Source organism: Protopterus annectens, chromosome 2.part1 (assembly GCF_019279795.1).
Source record: "Protopterus annectens isolate FY-2018-M chromosome 2.part1, PAN1.0, whole genome shotgun sequence".
Lineage (NCBI taxonomy): Eukaryota > Metazoa > Chordata > Ceratodontiformes > Protopteridae > Protopterus > Protopterus annectens.
This window is the reverse complement of record NC_056729.1, coordinates 1,688,779,717-1,688,807,472: the sequence shown is the minus strand read 5'-3', so window position 1 is coordinate 1,688,807,472 and position 27,756 is coordinate 1,688,779,717. Positions and strand designations below refer to the sequence as shown.

The 27,756-nt window shown below is 41.3% G+C and overlaps 1 protein-coding gene across 4 annotated transcripts in view; it reads right to left on the bottom strand.

Moving 5' to 3' along the window:
- The window catches only part of LOC122794590 (zinc finger protein 345-like), a 441,710-nt gene that overhangs the window by 187,675 nt on the left and 226,279 nt on the right, over positions 1-27,756 (bottom strand). For all 4 annotated transcript variants that reach the window (XM_044063124.1, XM_044063122.1, XM_044063125.1 and 1 more), the window contains exon 5: positions 13,300-13,426. In XM_044063124.1, the coding sequence (XP_043919059.1) occupies positions 13,300-13,426 (127 nt within the window). The remainder of the gene's footprint in view (positions 1-13,299; positions 13,427-27,756) is intronic.

Sequence of the window (27,756 nt, the reverse complement as noted above, 5' to 3'; positions counted from 1 at the left end):
GGGTCGACAGTGGACGGCACTCCCGCTGGCGACGTACCAAGAGGGAGACTTGGGACCGTAAGCATCAATCCTGAAGCCTCCCCCCCAGGGCCGAAGGAAGAAGTCCGTGTACTGAACTCCGACCCAAGAGCCGGAGTTGGAGCAAGGGTCGGGCCCGACCCTAAAACCTCCACCGGTTCCACCAGCACCGGCTCCAACGGTGCCGAGGCTGTTGGAGGAGGAACCACAGTAGGGGAGTGGACCATCGGCTCCGAAGCCGAATGGGCTGGAGCCGAAACTAGCTTTTGGAACACCGGAGACTGGAAGAGTCGAAGGAGCACCCTGTCGATGTCCGAATCAGACATCTTGGATGATCTAGAGGATACCGATCGGGCCCGAACCGATTTCTCCATCGGCTCCGAAGGAGTCGGGGACCGGCTCCGAAAGGACTCTACCACTATCGGCTCCGAGGAAGATCTTAAGGTAATTTCCCTCGGTACCGATAAGGACTTCGGCTCCGAGGGGGAAGAGTCTGAGCCGGTAACCCTTATCGGCTCCAATATCAGTGGAGCCGATGAAGGTGACCCGCATCTCAATGCCCCAGTCCTCAGCTCCGAAACCAGAGGGGTCGAGGCTGGAGGCATCGAGGCAGACCGTTCCGCCCTCGGCTCCGAAGTCCGTGGAGCCGATGGAGAAGTCTGCTTAGATTTTTTTGCAGTCGGTTCCGACTGACTGGTCGGAGCCGACGCTTTCTTCTTTTTAGAAGGAGAAGGAGAGGAAGATAAAGCCTCCTCGAAGGATGGCTTGATTAACCCTTTCAGGATTAATTTGTTCTTCCTCTCCTGGAGGACTCTTGATGAAAAAGCGTGGCACATGCTACACGATTCTTGTAAGTGCTTGGCGCCTAAGCAATAGACGCACAAGGAGTGGTCGTCCGTTATGGACATTTTAAAGCCACACCTCGTGCATTTCTTAAACCCGGAGGGTTTGTGTTCTTTCGACATAGCCAAAAAGACAAAACACAGTTATATACAGTGAAAAAGAAGGGTTTGTCACAGTAAATAAAATATCTCTTCTTTATTATTATTATATATATATATTTTTTTTTTTTAAAACAAGTACAGTAAAACGAAGTTTCACAGAAGAAAGAGAGACAGAGAGGGTCAAGACCCTCTAACTTAAACGGGTACTTGACCCACAAACAAAAAACCAAGACAGTAGAAGCAACAGGGGAAGGCCCCTCTAACTAAAACGGGAAACCTTCCCTGACAGGAAAAAACACGAATTCCTCTATAAAAACTACCAATACACACTCGTATAACAACAATAGCTGTTAAAACAGCTTTTAGATTTAAAGCAAGCAAATTTCTGACAGGAAAAAGCCTAAATAAATAGTACTTAGCCCAGCCAAGTTGAGACCACGTCTAAGCTCTGTAAGCGGCAAACGAGATCTGGGGGATCAGTGGTGGTGCATCCTGGGATAAAGATAGCTCAGCCAATAAGAGGCCTCGCTCTATAGCATAAGCGTGCCGAGTCGGAGCCGAGGGATCGGCTCCGAGCCCATCAGTACAGAATGTAGGCGAGATAGGATCACATAACATCGTAGGTTTACCCCGGGGGTCACCCCTGTATCGCTACTTAACAGAGGCACAGTAAACTAATTTTAATAAGTAAGGGGGTCTTCAATGTGTCACTACTAGACAAAGGCACAGTACTCTAAATTTATTCTATACACCTTAGTACCACTACATGGGGTGGCGAAAGCCACATCTCTAGGGCTAGGCTTGCAAATGCCTCAGGGCAGATAGCCTAGTACTAAACTATGAAACTATGAAACTATGAAATGCCTTAGTGCTAGTCACCACTTGCAGTTCTACATGCCTACTAACACTAACAAAAATCTAACAACTCTGCTGGGGACACATACTCTTCTTGTATCTTTAAAATCTGGAACTCCATCCAACACTCAAACAAACTGGAAACATTAAATCATTCAAAGCTGATGTATAACACTACCTCATGGACTCCAGGCTATTCACATGGTTTACTCCTGACTACCCTACTACTTTGTAATTTCACCTATTGCAAAATAAATACCTCAATAACCTCATAAATGTATGTTATTAATACTATTTTGTCTACCTTCTCTGTTTCACCTCTGATCACATCTGTCTACCTCTCTAACTCACCCCTTCCCACCAACTATACCTCTCCATTTTACTTTTCTAAATGCTTGCTTTCTGCTCTAAATTGAACATGCATTACCTCTACTACTTTCTTTCTATCCTCCTTACTGACTACTTTTGTGTGCATCTTCTGCAAACCTATTATATCCCAAGAGCTGCCTAGGCCACTATAGATCTAATGACTGTATCCCAGAAAATAAAAGTGCCTTAATAGGAGGATACCGTATATAACATTGCCATCACATTGTATATATTCTGGCATCTATGTAGTGAATGCTTCTTTAATGTTTCCTTTTTAGGGTTCTTTGATATATGTCTTGTAATACTATGGCATCTATGCTTTTGTTCTATTTATGTATATATGTATTTTGTAATTGTTTTGCATATGCATTCAAAATGTTTATGTACAGCTGTTTTTTCTTACCTCTGTTGTATAACTGAGAAACATTTATTCTCCGGTTTCCACTGAAAATGGGTTTTAGTAAAGTTGATTATTCCCAGTCAACAAATGGAAACAAAATGAAATGATTTATTTATTTATTTATTTGCATTTGTTTACTGGCATAGTCCACTGAGCCAAGGTGAGCCCATTTCAGTGAAGGCCTGGGGAGGAAAAGCTCCAGACATAGAGTAACTAATACATAGTACATATATAGATTCATATAGCACTCATTCATATGAATGAATGAATAAATAAACAGTCTGGCAGTTGGTAATGAAGAAGTGTAAATGAGCTACTTCCTATACTACAGGGTTTGAATCCCTTAACCTTCATTTACCTATTGTGTGATCTTGATCAAGTCACTTAACCAGACAAGGCTTTGAGAAATTGGGAATTTGAGCTGTATGTCTGGTAACTACTTATGAACCTAGGTTTTCAAAAAAGTTGTTAAAATAGTAATTTTGGTTATTTGTTTGGTAGCTTTTCTCCCCTGGCTGCCACTGAAAAGGAGCAATCTATTGCCCAATGGTCTATCTATCACTGCAAACAAATTCAATAAATAACTAAATATGTTTCACTCCTATAACAGTGCTGCCCTAGCACTGTTTCTATCCTCAGTGGAGTGCATTACCAAAGCCTTCTCAGTTTTTAGACCAAAGCCTCAGAATGCACTTTTCTCATCAACAAGTTCACTTCTGACATCCAATATATGTGCAGCTAGGTTAATGTCTTACCTTAGATTGGTGATATATACCATACTTAAAGGTCATACAAAACACTCGTAATGCAGAACACACACTCCTTACTGCTCATTTGCTTGCCTTCCATTGTAACATTCAAGGTAATGGTGTTTCACAATTTTAAGTGACCTCGAATGCATATACTGACAGCTACTAGAATGCTCATTTTTTTTCTATCAAAAATACTTTTTTTCAATGCAGTTTATAATTAATGCTAAATAATCTCTCTTGACTTTATGTTTTCCAAATTTTGTTCAACTTACATTGTATACTCTCATGAGATGTAACACTCAAAACTATTTCCCTGATTTTCTATCTCAACTAGTTTGTAGCTTAAATGGATCTTTGTGATCCAGACTACTTAAATGTCGAATAAATAAAATAAACAAAGGTGTGCCAGAATGCATATGTTACATCCTGCAACACCATCCAGGTGCCTTGATGAAGCAGGAGAAATGTTTTCCCTGAACAGTCATCATGGAGAACATTACATGCAGAATGTACTAAAGGTTGTGCAGGTCAACATTGGCATGGAACCCAACCATTGCCCTAAAGGATGACAAAGAAAAGAAAGGCAGAAATGTAACCCTATATCTCTCTCTCTAAGTGTGGAACAGGCAGTATGGCCCCTGGGAAAAGTAGAATGTGGACGTGGTCCGACTGTTCTGCTGAGACTGCATGATCTTTTAAAGACGTTACTGGTGAGGAAGAACCTAAGAGCTCCAATATATAGTTGCTTCATGGCCCAGAATACAAGGATCCACCGCACTGTAGCAAACTCTGAGAACTAGTCTCTATTGTGCAGATCTGAGCATAGTTAAGACAGCTGACAAACTCCCTTACTGAGTCTTACCTGGAGACATATCTGGAAAAGCCAGAGGCATCAAAACTGCCTCATCTTGAGTCACAGACTCTTGCTTTGAAAGTTACCCATCAGTTGATAATGTTTTGTTTCTTATTCTGCAGATCTTCTACAATTTCCTACAAAGTCTGCACAGAGTGTACTTCAACCCAGAAGGAAACACCCGAGAAGGTCTATCTAAGCTTGTGCTTGAAAGAGAAAAGTAACATCAGCACAATGCAAATTTCAGTGAGTTGAGTGAAAATCCACTGAATATGTTCTGACAATGGTCTTAACCATAGACACTACAGCCTGAAAATCAAAGAAAACTCTACCAGCTTCTCCAGAGTGGTCTACAATGGAAAACTAAAAATGGAACAGGTTAAGGAGATAGTAGCAGCCTCAAAGGATTTAAATTGGCAAAACAAAATATTCTCTTGCGAACCCTGTTCCAGTGTTTGGACTTCTTATTGGGTGGACATCAACTTTATGAATGCTAGTAGAATTGAAGGATCAGAATGGAATCTGGCCTATGATGCTGGGAGAGGACTTTGCACTCTGCTGGTGGTTTACAGACATATGTTGCCTGGAAGCAGGAATAGTAGCATTAACATCTTTCCAGGACATAAAAATGGAATTCTTTATGGCAGATTCCAAGCAAGGGGTGACTTGTGTCCTCATTCTTCTTAGCCAAATACCAGTTATACTTCTTCAAAGAAGAAGGCACTGGATCAATAAGTACCTGGAGTGCATACATTTACATGGCTGTCTAGAGGAGTCATTCCAATACAGACCTAAAAGGTGTTGAGATCTCACTACCACTAATCATTTCCAGAACAGGCATCTCAGTGTTCTTGGAATAATCTTTAGGATGGTGCAGTGGTGCAGCAGTAGTGTTGTTACCTCACAGCAAGAGGTTCTCTGGTTTGATTCTCAGCTGGGGTGCCTTCTGTGTGGAGTCTGCATGTCCTCCCTGCATTCGTGTGGGTCTTCTCCCACATTACAAAGACATGCATCTGGAGCATTTTTCCCCGGGCCTCTGCTGAAAATTGTCTCCATTCCAAGTCGGACTTTCCCAGTAAATAAATGTTAAATAAATAAATAAAATCTTCACTACAGAGAGATGTTGACATAATGGTTAAGATATTTGCCTTACAGACACAAACTGCAGGATTTGATTCTCACAAGGTTGAATTGGCTAGGCTTAATATGGCCCACATGGGCAGTTAGCCTACTACTAACCTATAAACAAAGACAAAGAGTGAAAGGGAGGCACTAACTTACCACCTTCACAGGAAGGGGGTAGCCTATTGCAAGGACTGAAGGAGTGAATGGCAGGAGAGTGCTGGCTGTTGAATAACGGGTTAAGGACTTCTTTAGACTGTCATAGGATGAAAGTGCTTAAGTTTTTATTTATGTGTTTCTATAGTGTTAAAACATTTTTTTTATTATTTCTTGCTTTTGTTTTCTCTTTGTGAACTTCCGACTAAGCTGATTATTTGGTTACGAGTGAATTTCGTCCTGTACAGCTACCGTTCTTTTGTTTCTCACTCTGAGTAACAAAATTTGAGGACAGGCCAAATGTATCTCATATCCAAACTTCAACAGCATTATTTGTTAATGACAGTGACAATGAAGACAACAGCTGGCTTACAGGCTCCGAATGCAATGTTATGCAAACATCTCGTGTGTCCCCAGAATTTATTACAAAGTAAGACAAGCTTCAGTTATGCCAGATTTTGCTTGGGTAGTGCCCAAAGTGCTTATTAGTCATTCATTATTATGCACTAGTATCAATTAACTTCTTAGCAATGAAATGAAAAGTACAGTTTTGTACCTACCATAAATGTAGATGTCCGGTTCCACAAGTCTGGGTGTTCCAAGCCCTTCCGACAGATCAAATCCAAGAGCTCATGAAGAGGCGGGAGACACCCAGGGCCGAAGAGGGCTGAGCCCGAAGGCCTTTTAGGAACAGCGACTCATCAGCAGAGGGAGGTTTGGACTGCCAGCAGCCTCGTTGTTTTAGGAGCTTCCAGGATGTCTGCAAAGGAGACATCATCCGAGGCGACAGGGGACCCCTCTGCATCATCAAACCAGTGTCTGATGTAAGAGACTCATCAGGGAGTCAACGTGCTTCCTCTTGCACAATCTCTTCCTGGGGGTTCTTCCGAAGAGGCTTCAGAAGGACCTCCAGGAGGGGGAGAAACCCCAGCGGGGGTAACCTGAGGCCCGGGGGCTCCGCCGTCTAAGGACAGGGGGACTGCCAAAGACCCAGTCTCCGTATGCAGGGAAGGAGCTGGGGAAACCGTGGAGGTAGCCAAGGAAGATTTGGCTAATGCACTCCTCATAGCCCTGAAGGCGGGACCACCAGAATCCTGGGGGGTCGACAGTGGACGGCACTCCCGCCGCCGACGTACCAAGAGGGAGACTTGGGACCGTAAGCATCAATCCCGAAGCCTCCCCCCCAGGGCCGAAGGAAGAAGTCCGTGTACTGAACTCCGACCCAAGAGCCGGAGTTGGAGCAAGGGTCGGGCCCGACCCTAAAACCTCCACCGTTCCACCAGCACCGGCTCCAGCAGTGCCGAGGCTGTTGGAGGAGGAACCACAGTAGGAGTGGACCATCGGCTCCGAAGTCAATGGGCTGGAGCCGAAACTAGCTTTTGGAACACCGAGACTGGAAGAGTCGAAGGAGCACCCTGTCGATGTCCGAATCAGACATCTTGGATGATCTAGAGGATACCGATCGGGCCGAACCGATTTCTCCATCGGCTCAAGGAGTCGGGACCGGCTCGAAGGACTCTACCACTATCGGCCCGAGGAAGATCTTAAGGTAATTTCCCTGGTACGATAAGGACTCGGCTCCGAGGGAAGAGTCTGAGCCAGTAACCCTTATCGGCTCCAATATCAGTGGAGCCGATGAAGGTGACCCGCCTCTCGATGCCCCAGTCCTCAGCTCCGAAACCAGAGGGGTGAGGCTGGAGGCATCGAGGCAGACCGTTCGCCTCGGGCTCAAGTCCGTGGAGCCGATGGAGAAGTCTGCTTAGATTTTTGCAGTCGGTTCCGACTGACTGGTGAGCCGACGCTTTCTTCTTTTAGAAGGAGAAGGAGAGGAAGATAAAGCCTCCTCGAAGGATGGCTTGATTAACCCTTTCAGGATTAATTTGTTCTTCCTCTCCTGGAGGACTCTTGATGAAAAGCGTGGCACATGCTACACGATTCTTGTAAGTGCTTACGCCTAAGCAATAGGCGACAAGAGTGGTCGTCCGTTATGGACATTTTAAAGCCACACCTCGTGCATTTCTTAAACCCGGAGGGTTTGTGTTCTTTCGACATAGCCAAAAAGACAAAACACAGTTATATACAGTGAAAAAGAAGGGTTTGTCACAGTAAATAAAATATCTCTTCTTTATTATTATTATATATATATATTTTTTTTTTTTTTAAAACAAGTACAGTAAAACGAAGTTTCACAGAAGAAAGAGAGACAGAGAGGGTCAAGACCCTCTAACTTAAATGGGTACTTGACCCACAAACAAAACCAAGACAGTAGAAGCAACAGGGAAGGCCCTCTAACTAAACGGGAAACCTTCCCTGACAGGAAAAAACACGAATTCTCTATAAAACTACCAATACACACTCAGATAACAACAATAGCTGTTAAAACAGCTTTTGGATTTAAAGCAAGCAAATTTCTGACAGGAAAGCCTAAATAAATAGTACTTAGCCCAGCCAAGTTGAGACCACGCCTAAGCTCTGTAAGCTGCAAACGAGATCTGGGGATCAGTGGTGGTGCATCCTGGGATAAAGATAGCTCAGCCAATAAGAGGCCTGCGCTCTATAGCATAAGCGTGCGGTCGGAGCCGAGGGATCGGCTCTGAGCCCATCAGTACAGAATGTAGTGAGATAGGATCACATAACATCGTAGGTTTACCCCGGGGGTCACCCCTGTATCGCTACTTAACAGAGGCACAGTAAACTAATTTTAATAAGTAAGGGGGTCTTCAATGTGTCACTACTAGACAAAGGCACAGTACTCTAAATTTATTCTATACACCTTAGTACCACTACATGGGGTGGCGAAAGCCACATCTCTAGGGCTAGGCTTGCAAATGCCTCAGGGCAGATAGCCTAGTACTAAACTATGAAACTATGAAATGCCTTAGTGCTAGTCACCACTTGCAGTTCTACATGCCTACTAACACTAACAAAAATCTAACAACTCTGCTGGGGACACATACTCTTCTTGTATCTTTAAAATCTGGAACTCCATCCAACACTCAAACAAACTGGAAACATTAAATCATTCAAAGCTGATGTACAACACTACCTCATGGACTCCAGGCTATTCACATGGTTTACTCCTGACTACCCTACTACTTTGTAATTTCACCTATTGCAAAATAAATACCTCAATAACCTCATAAATGTATGTTATTAATACTATTTTTGTCTACCTTCTCTGTTTCACCTCTGATCACATCTGTCTACCTCTCTAACTCACCCCTTCCCACCAACTATACCTCTCCATTTTACTTTTCTAAATGCTTGCTTTCTGCTCTAAATTGAACATGCATTACCTCTACTACTTTCTTTCTATCCTCCTTACTGACTACTTTTGTGTGCATCTTCTGCAAACCTATTATATCCCAAGAGCTGCCTAGGCCACTATAGATCTAATGACTGTATCCCAGAAAATAAAAGTGCCTTAATAGGAGGATACCGTATATAACATTGCCATCACATTGTATATATTCTGGCATCTATGTAGTGAATGCTTCTTTAATGTTTCCTTTTTAGGGTTCTTTGATATATGTCTTGTAATACTATGGCATCTATGCTTTTGTTCTATTTATGTATATATGTATTTTGTAATTGTTTTGCATATGCATTCAAAATGTTTATGTACAGCTGTTTTTTCTTACCTCTGTTGTATAACTGAGAAACATTTATTCTCCGGTTTCCACTGAAAATGGGTTTTTAGTAAAGCTGATTATTCCCAGTCAACAAATGGAAACAAAATGAAATGATTTATTTATTTATTTATTTGCATTTGTTTACTGGCATAGTCCACTGAGCCAAGGTGAGCCCATTTCAGTGAAGGCCTGGGGAGGAAAAGCTCCAGACATAGAGTAACTAATACATAGTACATATATAGATTCATATAGCACTCATTCATATGAATGAATGAATAAATAAACAGTCTGGCAGTTGGTAATGAAGAAGTGTAAATGAGCTACTTCCTATACTACAGGGTTTGAATCCCTTAACCTTCATTTACCTATTGTGTGATCTTGATCAAGTCACTTAACCAGACAAGGCTTTGAGAAATTGGGAATTTGAGCTGTATGTCTGGTAACTACTTATGAACCTATGTTTTCAAAAAAGTTGTTAAAATAGTAATTTTGGTTATTTGTTTGGTAGCTTTTCTCCCCTGGCTGCCACTGAAAAGGAGCAATCTATTGCCCAATGGTCTATCTATCACTGCAAACAAATTCAATAAATAACTAAATATGTTTCACTCCTATAACAGTGCTGCCCTAGCACTGTTTCTATCCTCAGTGGAGTGCACTACCAAAGCCTTCTCAGTTTTTAGACCAAAGCCTCAGAATGCACTTTTCTCATCAACAAGTTCACTTCTGACATCCAATATATGTGCAGCTAGGTTAATGTCTTACCTTAGATTGGTGATATATACCATACTTAAAGGTCATACAAAACACTCGTAATGCAGAACACACACTCCTTACTGCTCATTTGCTTGCCTTCCATTGTAACATTCAAGGTAATGGTGTTTCACAATTTTAAGTGACCTCGAATGCATATACTGACAGCTACTAGAATGCTCATTTTTTTTCTATCAAAAATACTTTTTTTCAATGCAGTTTATAATTAATGCTAAATAATCTCTCTTGACTTTATGTTTTCCAAATTTTGTTCAACTTACATTGTATACTCTCATGAGATGTAACACTCAAAACTATTTCCCTGATTTTCTATCTCAACTAGTTTGTAGCTTAAATGGATCTTTGTGATCCAGACTACTTAAATGTCGAATAAATAAAATAAACAAAGGTGTGCCAGAATGCATATGTTACATCCTGCAACACCATCCAGGTGCCTTGATGAAGCAGGAGAAATGTTTTCCCTGAACAGTCATCATGGAGAACATTACATGCAGAATGTACTAAAGGTTGTGCAGGTCAACATTGGCATGGAACCCAACCATTGCCCTAAAGGATGACAAAGAAAAGAAAGGCAGAAATGTAACCCTATATCTCTCTCTAAGTGTGGAACAGGCAGTATGGCCCCTGGGAAAAGTAGAATGTGGACGTGGTCCGACTGTTCTGCTGAGACTGCATGATCTTTTAAAGACGTTACTGGTGAGGAAGAACCTAAGAGCTCCAATATATAGTTGCTTCATGGCCCAGAATACAAGGATCCACCGCACTGTAGCAAACTCTGAGAACTAGTCTCTATTGTGCAGATCTGAGCATAGTTAAGACAGCTGACAAACTCCCTTACTGAGTCTTACCTGGAGACATATCTGGAAAAGCCAGAGGCATCAAAACTGCCTCATCTTGAGTCACAGACTCTTGCTTTGAAAGTTACCCATCAGTTGATAATGTTTTGTTTCTTATTCTGCAGATCTTCTACAATTTCCTACAAAGTCTGCACAGAGTGTACTTCAACCCAGAAGGAAACACCCGAGAAGGTCTATCTAAGCTTGTGCTTGAAAGAGAAAAGTAACATCAGTACAATGCAAATTTCAGTGAGTTGAGTGAAAATCCACTGAGTATGTTCTGACAATGGTCTTAACCATAGACACTACAGCCTGAAAATCAAAGAAAACTCTACCAGTTTCTCCAGAGTAGTCTACAATGGAAAACTGAAAATGGAACAGGTTAAGGAGATAGTAGCAGCCTCAAAGGATTTAAATTGGCAAAACAAAATATTCTCTTGCGAACCCTGTTCCAGTGTTTGGACTTCTTATTGGGTGGACATCAGCTTTATGAATGCTAGCAGAATTGAAGGATCAGAATGGAATCTGGCCTATGATGCTGGGAGAGGACTTTGCACTCTGCTGGTGGTTTACAGACATATGTTGCCTGGAAGCAGGAATAGTAGCATTAACATCTTTCCAGGACATAAAAATGGAATTCTTTATGGCAGATTCCAAGCAAGGGGTGACTTGTGTCCTCATTCTTCTTAGCCAAATACCAGTTATGCTTCTTCAAAGAAGAAGGCACTGGATCAATAAGTACCTGGAGTGCATACATTTACATGGCTGTCTAGAGGAGTCATTCCAATACAGACCTAAAAGGTGTTGAGATCTCACTACCACTAATCATTTCCAGAACAGGCATCTCAGTGTTCTTGGAATAATCTTTAGGATGGTGCAGTGGTGCAGCAGTAGTGTTGTTACCTCACAGCAAGAGGTTCTCTGGTTTGATTCTCAGCTGGGGTGCCTTCTGTGTAGAGTCTGCATGTCCTCCCTGCATTCGTGTGGTCTTCTCCCACATTACAAAGACATGCATCTGGAGCATTTTTCCCCAGGCCTCCGCTGAAAATTGTCTCCATTCCAAGTCGGACATTCCCAGTAAATATATGTTAAATAAATAAATAAAATCTTCACTACAGAGAGATGTTGACATAATGGTTAAGATATTTGCCTTACAGACACAAACTGCAGGATTTGATTCTCACAAGGGTGAATTGGCTAGGCTTAATATGGCCCACATGGGCAGTTAGCCTACTCCTAACCTATAAACAAAGACAAAGAGTGAAAGGGAGGCACTAACTTACCACATTCACAGGAAGGGGGTAGCCTATTGCAAGGACTGAAGGAGTGAATATCAGGAGAGTGCTGGCTGTTGAATAACAGGTTAAGGACTTCTTTAGACTGTCATAGGATGAAAGTGCTTAAGTTTTTATTTATGTGTTTCTATAGTGTTAAAACATTTTTTTATTATTTCTTGCTTTTCTTTTCTCTTTGTGAACTTCCGACTAAGCTGATTATTTGGTTACGAGTGAATTTCGTCCTGTACAGCTACCGTTCTTTTGTTTCTCACTCTGAGTAACAAAATTTGAGGACAGGCCAAATGTATCTCATATCCAAACTTCAACAGCATTATTTGTTAATGACAGTGACAATGAAGACAACAGCTGGCTTACAGGCTCCGAATGCAATGTTATGCAAACATCTCGTGTGTCCCCAGAATTTATTACAAAGTAAGACAAGCTTCAGTTATGCCAGATTTTGCTTGGGTGGTGCCCAAAGTGCTTATTAGTCATTCATTATTATGCACTAGTATCAATTAACTTCTTAGCAATGAAATGAAACATTGCAGATGTCTTCTTATATTGAAATCTGTGTGCTTATTCAGAGCCAAGTCAATCATTCTTAGTAGTGGTCAAAGAAGCACAGTCTGGTTGTCTTGTATATGCTCCTGATTAGCATTTTAAGTAGTAAAACACATTTAATTCAATATTCATACACTGGCAAAAAAAAATGTTAACAAGAGTTACAGTCAGACCTGGAACTCAGAATCTGACTAATAACATGAAGACCATACAGGACCGTCATGAAAACAAACAGAAAAAAATGAGCTGTTAAAAAAAAAAAAAAAAAAAAAAAAAACTTTTGCTTGGGTTATATCATCTCTTACATCAGCCCAAAGTGGGTGGCAACTTAGTGAGCGACAAATATGAGCTGATAATCTAAAACACAAATCTCAGTTTGATTCTCATAAACTCCAAATGCAGAATGTGATACTTAGAGCACATCATACGTCTAGAAGTCTCTCATCTCAAAGACAGTTGTCTGCAATAGAACTTACCTGATGAACAACTCAAAGGATGGAAATTGTAAGATCAAAGCAGTTCTTATCAGTTTACTTTGCAGAAAGGGACACTGCTCTAGCAAATTTAGCATTTATTTTCACTCAACACAAATAGTTTTTATCACTTTACTTTCTAGAAAGCGGTAAACACATTATAGTGTGATTTCCTATAAAATTTAGCATTTCTTTTCTCACAGTACAAATGTTTGAACTTTTTAAAGTAAGACTACCCTTCAAATATAGATGGAATTCATGAAATCATCTCTCTTACCTACAGAAACCATGTTCTCATAGTTCTCCATCATCACCAACCTGTGAAGCCTTTTCTCCTCTTTTGTTAGCATCTTCCACTCCTCATCTGAAAATTTAACAGCAACGTCTTCAAAGTTTTCTGGTATCTGGAAGCACAGCAACAAGCCATGTGAAAACAGGTGGCCACATCTCCAGCCTGAAATTTCTCTTTCTTTTATGCTTCCAGATGACAGGTTAGTAAAAAACTAAACAATTCTAGGAGTGAGGTAGCATTTAAGAAAACACATTTGCTCCCTCCAAAAATGACTAAACCACTGTCCCAGCATGACAGAACAGAGCAGAACAGTTTAGTATTACATTATAAACATACATGAATTATGTTTATTTTTAACACTGGCAGATACAACTTATTACATATATACAATTAGACTATTTATTGCTTAAGAAATGAAGATGGTACATCTGCTCTAAACATGCATGTATACATGTGGAACAATTTTAAAATGTATTTTACATGACCACTTGGATTAACAGTGTGAAAATGAATACTGTTATTGTGTATAAAGTGCACTCAGAGTCATACAACCCGAGGAATCATGCACCTAGAAATATCGTCTGTGTAACTTGTCCCTGAAATCAAAAATATTGAATGGTGTTTTAACAGAAGGAAGATGGTCAAATCTCCATTTAATTTTATTTTATTTTGTTGGTTAACCTGCTCTGATGACCATTTCTACCCATGAGCCAGCCCTACAGTCATAAACAGTCAATGTACAATATATACAGTAAAACTTTAGCTGAACATAAAAAAAATTGTAAAATAATTTTTGTAGGGGAGAAAGACCCACAGAAGCACACTGTCTATATGTGGAGGGTCTGTTCCTCCACTCTGGGTACTATAGTTTAATCTACTGTGGTATTACTGAACCTTAGGGATCAAGAGACAATTACTTTTAAGTGATCTCATTCAAAGGACTATCCCTTATTCTGATGGCCAAAATCATGAGTCATACATAGTCATTTGATGAAAATGGATGGTACCGAAACATTATGAGTTAGCCGTAAAACATTCTTACTGTGAAGTCCACTCCATCACCACCATCCTCCACAATTAAACATGCATGATTATATGAAGTGACAAAATATGTTCTCCCTTTAGCAACTCCTTTTATCCCACCTGTATTTATCCTGTCCAGGCAGCTGTGTGTCAGTACTAGCTCTTTACAATCAGTTAGTATGTTTTAAAAGGGTACATGACAGCTTACTTAACATAATACTGAGTGCAAAATCCTGAAATGTCAAAATCCTGAATCTACAATGTTGAAATCAGAATACCTGCAAATAACAACCATGTATTACACACATACATTACATCAGTTCACAGCCAGGCAAGCCAATTAGCAAAATCACTCCCCTATCAGTGAAACTCAGAAACATGCATTAACATGGGTCTTGCAGAGATGTAATTTCACCTTTCTACACATAGGTTCACAGGTTCATAGGTGTTTACTAGTCTAATGGCCACAAGGGCCTTTTTAACTCTAGTCATACATCCCAAATCTCTGACAAGTTCTGGTACCCTTAAGTGTAAGCAGGGCTTGGGAGATGAACCATCTACAGGCTGCCTGTGTCCTTTAAAGACATAGGTGCCAAACCAGGGATGAATTTTATGTTCCCCATCCAATTATCAAAGTTACACTTGAATTGGTTTAGGAAGGAACTCTGCTTCACATAAATGGTGAACCTGTTCCAAAGAAGGGGTAGCCTTTGGGATACATACCTGTCTCTCCAGCAGGTCCTATCACAGACAAGGTTTATGTCTTTAGAACAGGTAATTCTGGTGTTGTTTGTTTTATAGATATGAAGGAGGTCCATCAGATGGGGTCTGCCAATACCTTGTATGCCAGGCATAGGTCTCCCCTCAACAGCCTGAAGGAAACAGAATACAGAGATAGGGCCTTGCGGCAGTCTGCATATGACATGTTACTTACGCCCTGTATTCTTTTAGTGAGGAACCTCTAAAGACGTTCCAATTGCTGGATATGCCTGGTTGGGTACACACCAAAAGGGGCACTGTAATCAATGATAGGTCTGATGAATGTCGAATACAGTGGAGAAATGACTTCCTTTGATGTAGCCACTAAACCTTTCTTTATATGTCAGACAACACAGAATAATTTCCTCACTATTGTAGACAAGTGATGGTCAAATGCTAGATTATTATGTGTGTATCCCCAAGTCCCAGAATACAAGGTCAACTCATATGGATGTGTTGCAATATGATAGTTACCAGGGGTAGATAACTTCCCAAAGGCCACTATTACGCATTTCTTGGCATTTAGTCTTAGTCCATGGCTCTGGCACCAGTTGTTTGTCTGTGTCAGCCCTTCCTGGAGAACATTTATGTCAGCGGGCAATTCAATGACAGCTCATAATTTGCAGTCCTCTGCAAACTGAGTCAGCCAGAGGTCACTGACATTGGCTTTGTCTTCAGGGAAGTAATTGCCAAAAAGGAGTGGTCTCAGAACTGATCCTTGAGGGACTCTGCTTGTGACTGGCCTTTTTGTAGAGGTGGACTCCCCAGTTCTAACTTCCTGGGTCCTGTTTGTGAGCCAGCTGGCTATCCGATGGATGACATAAGGGTTTGTACCTGACGTCTTAAGTTTGTTAACAATGCCTGAGAGGGAGATTTTATCAAATTCCTTGGCCAGGTCAAGGTAGGCGGTGTGAACCATTTTGCCCTCATCCATTCTCAAAGAAGTCCGCCACACTGAGTAGGCATGACCTGCCCTTAACAAAACCAAATTGGGTTGGGTCCAGCCTTTGGAGGCTTCCTATGTCATTACTGATCACATCCAAGATAATTCTTTCCATGGTTTTGCATATGAGACAAAGGGTCTGTAGATACATTTGTGCAGAGGGATGACTACTGCTGTTCTCCATTCATGAGGCACAAAGCCTGTTTGCAGGCTACAGATAAATAGCAATTCCAGACGGCCTGATAGGTCATGTTTCATGATATTTAGAAGTCATCCTGGAATATTGTCTGGGCCCGTTGATGCAGTGTTCTTGGTCTTAGAGAGAGCATTAAGGACATGTTCTCTAGTGACAGCAGGGGCGAGTTATATTTGATGGTATTTCCTGAGGGAAGGTGGGGGAGAGAGGGGTAAAGGTGGAGCTGAATTTGACAGCCAGTATCTTCTGGCTCAGTATAGGTGTCTGCATTTACAATGAGATCTGCACATAGCTGTGTACTACCTTTGAAGCTACAAACATAGTTAAAGAATGCGTTGTGGTTGTCCTTGGCCTGAGAGGCCAAATTTACCTAAAATTTGGCTTTGGTAGACTATCTGTCCTCAGAATTGTTTGTTTAGTTTAAGAGTGCCATTATCCTACTGGGTGCTGTACCTCCTAATTTTTGACATGATTTTCTTATTTCTGCTATACAGCCTATTGATGTTACAATTCCACTAGGGTGGCTTGTTTTTTGAGTTAGTTCTGTACTTCTTATAGGTTCATAGGTGCTTACTAGGCTAACGACCACAAGGGTCTTTTTAAGCCTAGCCGCACATCCCAAATCTCTGACAAATTCTGGTACTCTTGATAAGTGTAAGCAGGGGTTTGGCAGGTGAAACATTTACAAGTAAGGGCCTGTAGGATGAACCATTTGCGGGCTACCTGTGTCTGTTAGACATACAGGCACCAAACCAGGTATGAATGTCCTCCTGGTGGGTACAGCTGCCTCTATGCAGCTATTAACATGCTTGTACAGGGTTTCTATGAACAGTTCTGTGAAGGCAGCAGTGTTCTCAGGGGTTTATGGGGGCTTGAAAATTTGTCAGGTTATCATTTAACAGTAGGAAGTTACCCTTAGAGTAGTTCCTGAATATTCCAAGGTTAGCTGCAATCCAGGTTTTATTTTTACTTCAAAGGAGACCATTTTGTGGTCTGACCTTCCCAGAGAAGACATTACACTAACGGTGTGCAGCACTCAGCATATTAGTGAGGACCAGATCCAGTATGGTTGCACCCCTTGATGGTCTACTGACAATCTGTTCCAGGGAGGTTGTGTTTACAAAATCCAAGAATCTCTGTGCTTGTATGTTTGGTGTTGTTTGTTAAGTGCACTTCACCTAGGAGGTCTTTTAGGCTTAGGAAGGGTACATTTAAGTGCCTCAGTATGTATGGGTCTATGTGTCTGCTTTGAATTGTGTGTGATGGGTGCAGCATGTGTACTACTGACAACCTTATTGACATTAGGAGTGCTTTTATGTGAGAACTTTACCATCAGTGACAATGTGCAAATACATCCCTCACATACTGTAGCAGTTTGACAATTAACTGGTTGTTAGTAAACATCTTTACTTGTGGCCATTGGCATGCTAGCTGCCTGCTAAGCCTTTTTAAACTCGGGCGCTTTTCCCCAACCGTGTAGAAACCATCTTCTATTCACTACTCCCTAAGAGACATTCCCTGGACGGACGCTACTCCTGCTCATTGTTAATTACTACAATTTAACATAATTTTAAAGTCCTGCTAAGCCCTTTTTAAACTCGGGCGCTTTTCCCCAACCATGTGGAAACCATCTTCTATTCACCCCTAAGAGACATTGCCTGGACAGACGCTACGCCTGCTCATTGTTAATTACTACAATTTAACATAATTTTAAAGTGTAGGTGATTTTCACTGTTTTTTGGAAACAAAACTAACTAGTTTTCTACTGTTAATAGCATTTCAACGCGGTGTGCACTCCAGCTGGCTACTGCCTCGTACTTTATTAAACCCCCATTCACATCCTTTGCACTGTATAGCAGTTGCTTTGCCTTAAAAACGCCACTAGGTGGCAGTATAAGGCCATAAAATCATTACCATTTCTCCATCTACTTTGCCCAACAGTTCTCCAGCTCTCAGTTACTTTTATTTTCACCTAATCTCCTGGTGACTGGTCTTTTCAGAGTCTGCTAACTTCAGAGAGCTCTGCCTTCCACGAGCTCCAGACCTTTGGTCAACTATAAACACACACTTACCTGTAAGTTTCCAATTGCTCAGACACAAAGTAAGGGATTTGTGTTACTGATTGGGTTTGGTTGCTCTTCCTCATTTTCCCTTTCTTGGTTCAGCATCCCCTGATATCCGCCTTACCTCCATGCACTCTCCCCCTGTCTCCTCCCTACTTTATCCCACAACCGTCCCCTGAAATCTATATAGTAGTGGTGTTACTCATAGCGCCATCTTTACTTTGCCCCTGCCTCATGGTGTGGCCATTGGCGTGCTAGCTGGTAAGTGTTCTGCTGTTTTCAACTTTCTCTCATGCTGGTAGACACAAGCTGCATATAAATCTTTGTTAAATGTGTATGGTATTATTTAACTGCTGCCTTTGCATACAGTGAACTGTTACTGGTGTAATACATTCCGGTAGTTTAGGCTTGTGACTGCTTGTCTATTACAAGGTAGTAACACGGACATTTATGCTATGTTGAAAGCTGCCATAACGGCAAATGTGAATAGTAGGTTCGCATTTCTGTATCTGCTGCACTGTAGCTGTTTACTATTATGAGATTGTAGTTTCTGTTAATATTCTGTTGCTAGGCCTCTGCTCCTGTAACTGCTCTTGTTTAAATGCGTATGTATACTGTATCACTTTTATAAGACAGTTCTACTCTTTTTTTCTGCTTGCTATCTCCCTACACTGCTTCTCTTCCCTCATTTCCGACAGTACAGGTATCTTACTATCCCATGAAAGCGCAGCATATAATGTATGCAGTCGTTTAATGAGTCCTTTCTGAAGACTCCGCAAACCATCAATGTAATTGTTTGACTCCCTCCTTTCTGTACCTTCTGCTACCTTTCCTTTCCCCTTATAAGTCAGTATACCTTTCCTTTCCCCTTATAAGTCAGTATATTCTGTCCGTAGCTAACTGATAGGTTAATAGTTGTATTTGTGTTCCTGTGTCTTACCTCTCTGCTGTCCTTTTGTTCTAATTCTAAACCCCTGTTTCTCTTCTGTTTTTGTTCTAGCCTGCTAAGCCCTTTTTAAACTCGGGCGCTTTTCCCCAACCGTGTGGAAACCATCTTCTATTCACTACTCCCTAAGAGACATTGTCTGGATGGATGCTACTCCTGCTCATTGTTAATTACTACAATTTAACATAATTTTAAAGTGTAGGTGATTTTCACTGTTTTTTGGAAACAAAACTGACTAGTTTTCTACTGTTAATAGCATTTCAACGCGGCGTGCACTCCAGCTGGCTACTGCCTCTTACTTTATTAAACCCCCAATAACATCCTTTGCAATGTATAGCAGTTGCTTTGCCTTGAAAACGCCACTAGGTGACAGTATAAGGCCATAAAATCATTACCATTTCTCCATTTACTTTGCCCAACAGTTCTCCAGCTCTCAGTTACTTTTATTTTTACCTAATCTCCTGGTGACTGGTCTTTTCAGAGTCTGCTAACTTCAGAGAGCTCTACCTTCCACGAGCTCCAGACCTTTGGTCAACTACAAACACACACTTACCTGTAAGTTTCCAATTGCTCAGACACAAAGTAAGGGATTTGTGTTACTGATTGGGTTTTGTTGCTCCTCCTCATTTTCCCTTTCTTGGTTCTACCCACTCCGTTCGCCCTGCGGGCTCACTCCGCTCCCCTACCCTACCCCCAATTCCCACCCACCCCCAGTGGCCCTAGACTTATACTTCTTAAACCACTCCTTCTATCCAAACCAACAAATTAGATAGTTCTGCTAGCTAAGCTTTTACATCACACACTTTCTCCATATAACCAATCACTAGCTCCCATTACTTAGGGTAATATAACCTGCTCTCATATCTTTACTTTGACTTTCACCAGTCTTACCTATCTTATAGCACCCTTAATCAAACTCAGCATCATGCCTATAATAACTAACTCGCCTTTTACCAAAATACTTCTCATTGCCACACTTATACCCGTTCTAACCTCAGACTATCTCCTAACCTCCTTCAAACATCTTAATTATTCTCAATTTCACTATCCTTATAAACATCCATACAACCTCTCACTACCTCTCTCAGTCATATAAATATAACATCCACTCCAAGCTACCTTCTATCAAAGTACCACAGACTGGCCCACATTACATACAATAACATAATAACCAGGAAAGTTTAGTATCATATCAGTTACACACACAATACTTTGCTTAGACTAAAAAGACAATCCTCAGAAGATGGAGACATCCATCCTAATCCAGGCCCAGCCAATGTCCTAGCACACTCTCAATCCCTCTATCCCACTCTCCCCTACCAAACTCCCCAACTCACTCCTGATAGCACATCTCAATATCCGTAGCTTAAATAACAAAGTGGCCCACCTCCATGCTCTCTTGGATGTTTACTCCTTTGCCATCCTATGTTTGACAGAAACATGGTTAAAACCTGGCACTCAAGATTATGAAATCACACCTCCAGGCTACAATATATTGAGACATGATCGCAACAAAAGAAAGGGTGGGGGTGTAGCAATTCTATTCAAAGATGGTCTAATAGTTACCTCTTCATCCTACAACCCTCCTATGAACAATAATGCTGATCTACTCATCTCCAAAATATAGCTCAACTCTATAAATCTATATACATCATCATTACCTCCTGGGAACAACATCAGTACACTAGAAAATATACTTAGCTGGGTTGCATCAACCTTCCCAAAAGAAACTACAATCATAGGTGACTTTAACATTGATTGGATGAGCATCAATACTGAACATCCAACTTCCCATATTAACCTTCATGGCTTCTCTCAAACCATTACTTACCCTACTAGAATTAACAAACCAAATAAAAAAGAGACTACCTTACACTGGATTCTTATTAATAACTTTCACCTAACGTATAAGGTAGGGACCTTCCCTGACGATGTAAGTGATCACTCATTGACCTACATAATCAGGGAAAAAGATTAATATTTCTCACCCCTCAACATATGGGACTATTCGGAACAACAAGTATTTTAACCTAGGGCTATTCCAAAGTGAACTTAGTGTTTGTAATTTGTCACCCCTAAAAACCCTCCTACTTGAAGAGGCTGTCAAATACTTTAACTCTAGATTCTTAACTATCCTTGACCAGCACGCACCTAAATGTACCATCAGAATTAAGTCAAAACCAGCAACTTGGCTCTCTAAAGAAACCAGGCAAAAAATCCTACTCAGAAAGAAATCCTGGGCTAGGTGGTGAAGTACTAAAAATCCAACAGATCACCAAGTATTTAGACAGCTGAAAAATATGACAAAAAAGCAGTAGTTTCAGATAAAAAAGACTTCTACTGTAAAATGCAGCAAACACATCAAAATAATCCACAGAGGTTCTGGGCAAGTATCAATAGACTCCTACACCCTGGTCACTCTAGTACACCAAACCCAACAGACGCTAACCATGAGAACCCCATCAAAACCACTAATGCCTTCAATACCTTCTTTACTGAGGCCATACAATCTCTGGCCAGCCAGCTATCCCCTGATAACTCTAGCTCTCCTATTCCCAATACAAGCCCTCTTCCTACATTCCAATTACAACCCATCTCTACTAATTTTATTTACAAACTCATCCAAAAACTAAAGCCTTGTACTCCATCTGCTGACCAGATCCCAGCTGAGTATCTGCAAAAATCAGCTACATCTGTAGCCTATCCTATATCTATACTTATAAACAGAACCATTAATGAGGGAACCATCCCAGCCATGTGGAAAATTTCTCACATCATCCCCCTACATAAAGGTGGGAACTCAAATGAATACTCTAACTATCGACCTATAGCCCTACTATCCCCTTTAGCTAAAATCATGGAAAGATGCATTCATCATCAGCTACTTAACCGTTTAATTCAGCACAGCATACTAGCTAATACCCAGCATGGTTTTAGGCCATTCCATAGTAACACTACCGCCCTCTTATCCTTCACTGATTCTATTAACAGATACCATAATAATAATATTCTCTCTTCAGCTCTCTTTATTGATTTTTCAAAAGCTTTCGACATGGTAAACCATCCTTTGCTTATAAACATTCTCAAATCACTTTCTCTTGATACTCAAGGAATACAATGGTTCACTTTCTACCTCAGGAATAAACAGTAGGAAGTGCTTTGGGAGAATAATCTATCATCCCACCTGCCAGTCACCCTGGGTGTTTCCCAGGGCTCAATTCTAGATTGTCTACTTTTCTCAATTTTTATCAATGATCTGCATTTAGCTATTCCTCAGGCTACCTGTATACAATATGCAGACTATTCAACATTATTTGCACAGCCAATTCTTCCTATGAACTGCAATCCATAACTCAGAAGGTGTTTAACACAGCAGAGACATGTTTTTTAAAACATTGTCTCCTCTTGAATCCCAAAAAACAAAACTCCTGCTCTTTACTCCTACCCGTAAGTCCACCCCAATAGATTTCTCAGTCATCTCTAAAAATGGTACCATCATTTCTCCTGACTCTACCACCAAACTCCTAGGAATTACAATAGATAACAACCTTAACTTTGACACTTATATTAACAACATTATAAAAACAGTTAACAGAAAAATGGGCTCCCTATATAGGATCAAACCCTTCCTTACTTCTACAGCTAGAACTACTATTGCCCACTCTCATCTAATCTTTACACTGCTCTATGCCTCACAAATCTACACAAACCTAACAAAAAACAACCTGCTCAAGCTAGCGAGCGCCTATAATAACATTGCCCGATTTTCCACTGGAAATCCCTTTAGAATCCATCACTGTCAGAACCTAAAACAACTAGGATGGCTTGAACTACAGAATCAGCTTCAATTTAACCAACTTACAATTGCCCATAAGGTCCTTAATCAACCTAACAAAACTCCAATACTCTCAAACCTCATAACCCCCTATAAAAATCTTAATACCTTACGCTCATCAAATAAACTACTAGTTAGCATAAGTAAGTCCAACAACATGGCAGGTGACTCTCTTCTCAAACACAGCTGGCAAAAACTGGAACTTTCTACCTAGTGAAATTACTTTGCTTCCTTCCCTACCCCTCTTCAAACAAAAACTCTAATTATTCCTTAGAACGCACTGGTTATGCCCTTGCAGTAATCCTGATTAAAATTCCACCCCTGCACTAATACTTCCTACTTTCTTACTAGTCAATGATGTTTAGCATAAATGAAAGCAGGAACTGTAAAAATACTGTAACGCCTTTATTATTTACGTCTTCTGAACATTACATCCTAAATTCTGAACACAGTCATTGTTATGTACAATACAATGTAGTTTGAAATATCTGCTATTACTATTTTATTGTAACCTACTACTTGGTTACTTACTGTTTGTGTTTATTTTATTATAACCTTTAACCTTTGTTAATACTCTTGTATTCATTGGAGCTTTTCTCCCCGGGCCTCTACTGAAAATGGACATATATCCAGTTAGACGAGCCTGGTCAACAAATGTACAATAAAATAAAATAAAATAAATAAAATAAAATGAGGCAAGTTCTACATTTCATCAATGTGCTAATATCCATCAAGCAGGTATCAGAGATAGTGGGAAAGTTCATACCAATGTCAACAGACCATTTTTTATTGATTAGACAGCTGGAGTGAGAATATAAAGCAACATCATCAGTATTTGGTTTGCAACTCTGGGGGCAGTGCTTGTCACTGCAAACTAATTGTCCTGTGTGTAACTAGGTATTGGTGAAATTTCAATGGTGATTTTACAGAAAGAATGTCATCTCAAGTTGTCTGTGGCTATACAGTGCACTGCCAAACACTTGAGGGGAAACCAATAAGTAGAGCCTGAAGATTTATGGATAAAGTATTTAGACAGATTCTGAAGTTAGTAGCAAATCAAGCAGCACTTTCTGAAAATAATTAGCTTGTCAAGAATGATGAAAAGAGGGGAGTAACCTGAATGGCTACTCCCTCACTACTACTAGTGTAGGTCTTAGAACAGCTTCACTCTGCTGAGATAGTACAGTTGTGTACACTTACTATAAATGTAGATGTTCAAGTGTATTCACTATTGCACTCATCACATTTGAGTTATCTGCTTGCAGTAGCCCTCAGTCGGCCTGATTATCAAAGTCTTGGGTCCTGCATCGGTTGCTGTCTCATCTTCCGTGATGTCAGGTAGTCAGGGGTATAAACCATGCCACCGATGCCATTACATCAGTTTTTCTTGCCTCAGATGTCAGGTGCCCCCTAATGGAAGCAATTAAATATATACATATATACAAGGTTATACATCCAACAAAAAAGCAAATACACCAAAAAGCTTTTAAGCATAGGAGAGTAGAGGTATAGCCAAAAAAAGTCAGGGGGCTGGAGGGAGAGTGACCAGGACTGCAACAGTGACTACACTCGAACATCTACATTTGTAGTTAAGTGTGCACAACTGTAATATGTTCTTTGTGTTTCACTGTTGCGGTCATCACAATTTGGGTAGATTCCCAAAGCTAAGGATGGGAAGAGGAATTAAGATAGCATTAGGACCAGCTATAAGGCCCTGCAAGACTGCAGTGGCAAAGCCAGCTCTGGATGTATAAAAAATTGGCAAATGGTAATGCTTGGTGAAAGTATGTACAGAACTCCAGGTAGCAGCTTCTAGGATGTCTCTGGTAGGGACACCTCTGAAAAAGGCTGTAGAGGTAGATGCAGCCCTGGTTGAATGTTGTATAAACCCCTGTGGGATAGGTTTTCCGTGGTGCTTATAGCAAAAATTAATGGAATGGCCTATCCATTTGGAAATGGTTTGCTTTGAAATAGCCTTCCCCTCTGCCCCTGCAGCAAATGCCACCAGCAGTTGTTCAGATTTCCTTTGAGGTTTAGTCCAGTCCAAGTAAAATCTAAGTTGTTTGTGCACATCTAAGGAGTGCAGTATCCGTTCCCCTTTGTTCTGGGGATTAGAAAAGAAGGTTGGCAAATGAATGGACTGATTAAGCACCACACTGGATACCACCTTGGGCATGAAGGAGGGACTGGTTCTGAGAGACACCCTGATCACATGAAAGATGATGAAAGACTCCACTGCCATAAGGGCCTGTAATTCAGATACCTGTCTTGCTGAAGTGATTGCTAAAAGGAAAGCTGTTTTCCAAGAAAGCAATTTTAACTCTGCACTTGCAGCTGGCTCAAAAGGAGGAAGAGTTGAGTTTTTCCAATACAAAGTTAAAGTCCCAGGCTGGAGTTGGGGCTCTCCTGGGTGGTCTTATGTTTTTGGCCCCTCTGAGGAACTGCTTGAGCAGTGGGTGAGAAAAGAGGGGTGGTTCTGTGTTGTAATGAGCTGAAATGGCTGAGGCGTGAATTTTGATGGAGGAAAAGGAAAGGCCCTTCTGAAGCATCTCAGTTAAGTATTGAAGACTCTGAGGTAAATTGGGCACTGCTGTGGCCATCCCTTGAGTTTGGTTCCAGGGACAGAATCTTTTCCATTTTTCAGCATAAGATTTTCTAGTACTAGGCCTTCTTGCCTCCAAAATGATAACCAACACTTGTTTACTGAGGGATGGTAATGGAGAGATTAGGTAATTAGACAGGCTGCCAGGTTCAGGGTTTGAAGCTGGGGGTGCAGAATCTTGACAGCAGGGTAGGGGTCTGAGGCAGGTGCCATGGGGGCTAGCAGTGACACACCGCGCAAGAGGTGGTACCAGTGTTGGCGTGGCCAGTCTGGTGCAATAAGTATCATCCTTGGTTTGTCCTGTTTGATTTTTAGTAGTACTTTGGAAAGGAGAGGCAGAGGAGGAAAGGCATAAACTGATAGATTTTTCCAGCTGAAGGACAGAGCATCCACTTTCCAAGCTTGTTTGTGGGGAGTCCTTGTGCAGAATTTGTCCAATTGGTAGTTCTGAGGGGAGGCAAACATGTCTATATCTCGGCTCCCCCATTTGTTTATCAACATGTTGAAAGTCTTTGGTGCCAGTTTCCACTCGTGTGGGTCTATGAGATTTCTGCTAAGTTTGTCTGCCATTGTATTTAGTTTTCCTGGCAGGAACTGAGCCTGTAGATGCACTTGGTAGCTCAAGTCTGTGTTCCACAGAGCCATGGCTAGTCTGCAGAGGGGGTAAGAATGGGTACCCCCCCCCGCTTGTTTATGTACCACATAACAGTGGTCTTTATCATTAACTGTCATGGAAGAATGTGGTCCTTGAAGGCTGTCAGAGCATTCTGTACAGCTAACATTTATTTTTGATTGATATGCAGGTGCATTTGACTTGGGTTCCATTTGTCCTGAATGCACTTTCCTGCCAGGTGAGCCCCCCATGCATAGTCTGATGCATCTGTTTGGGCGGCAGGGGGTAGAGTGAATGGTAGTCCCTTGTTTTGGTGGCAGGCCTCTGCCCACCAAAGGAATTCTAGCCGTAGGCATGGTATGATAGGAATCATTACTTCTAGATCCTGAGAATGTTGACACCATAGGCTTTTTAGATACCATTGTAGTTTCCTCATATACAGTCTTGCATATGGAATTAGTAGAATGCAGGAGGCCATGAACCCCAAGGCTTGCAGTATTTGCCTTGCAGATAGCAGGGTTTTTGTGGCCACTAGTTTGAAGTAAGTTGTCAAATGAATTTGTTTCTCTGGCGTGAGGAAAGCCATCTGGGAAGTTGTGTTCAAGCTTGCTCCCAGGAATATAATTTGTTGACAGGGTACCAGATGTTATTTCTTTTCGTTTATGGTGTACCCCAGACAAGTTAGCACCTTTTGTACAAATTCCAGATGATTCAAAAGTATGTCCTGGCTTTCTGCCTGAATTAGACAATCGTCCAGGTATGGGTATATTTGAATATTTCTTTGCCTGCAAAATGCAATGACTGGAGCTAGGCACTTTGTGAATACCATGGGCACAGTAGATAAACCAAAGGGCAGTGCAGACAACTGATAGTGCATGTAGCCTGCTTTGAAGCGTAGGTATCTTCTGCAAGATTCCCTGATTGGGATTTGCAGGTAGGCTTCCTTTAAATCCAGTGTTGGCAACCAGGCATCTTTGCCTAGCATAGGAAGCAACTGATGAAGAGTTAGCATCTTGAATTTTGGAATCACCAAAAAGGTGTTTAAGATAGAAAGGTCCAGGATAGGACGCCATGAGTTGGGTACCAGGAAAAGTCTTGAGTAGAAACCTTGTCCCTTTTCCTCTTCTGGTACAGTCTGAATAGCCTTTATGCTTAAGAGAGAGAGTACTTGCTTTTGAGCCTCTGCCCACTGATTTGGGGGTAGATATGGCCAACTGTTTGGGGTTGGTAACGTGTGGAAGTGAAATCTGTATCCTTGGGAAACTATATTTAAAACCCATTTGTCCTGGCTAATGAGTTCCCAGTTTTTTGCCTGCAGAGCAATCTTTCCCCCTAAAGGAGCAGTCAGTTGAGAAATGCTTGGACGTTTTAAAGTTAAGTCATTGAGACAGTTTACCATAGGGGGAGTCTTAATACTCCCTGATTTGGAAGTGGGAGCCCCACACTGCTTAGTCCTGTGTGT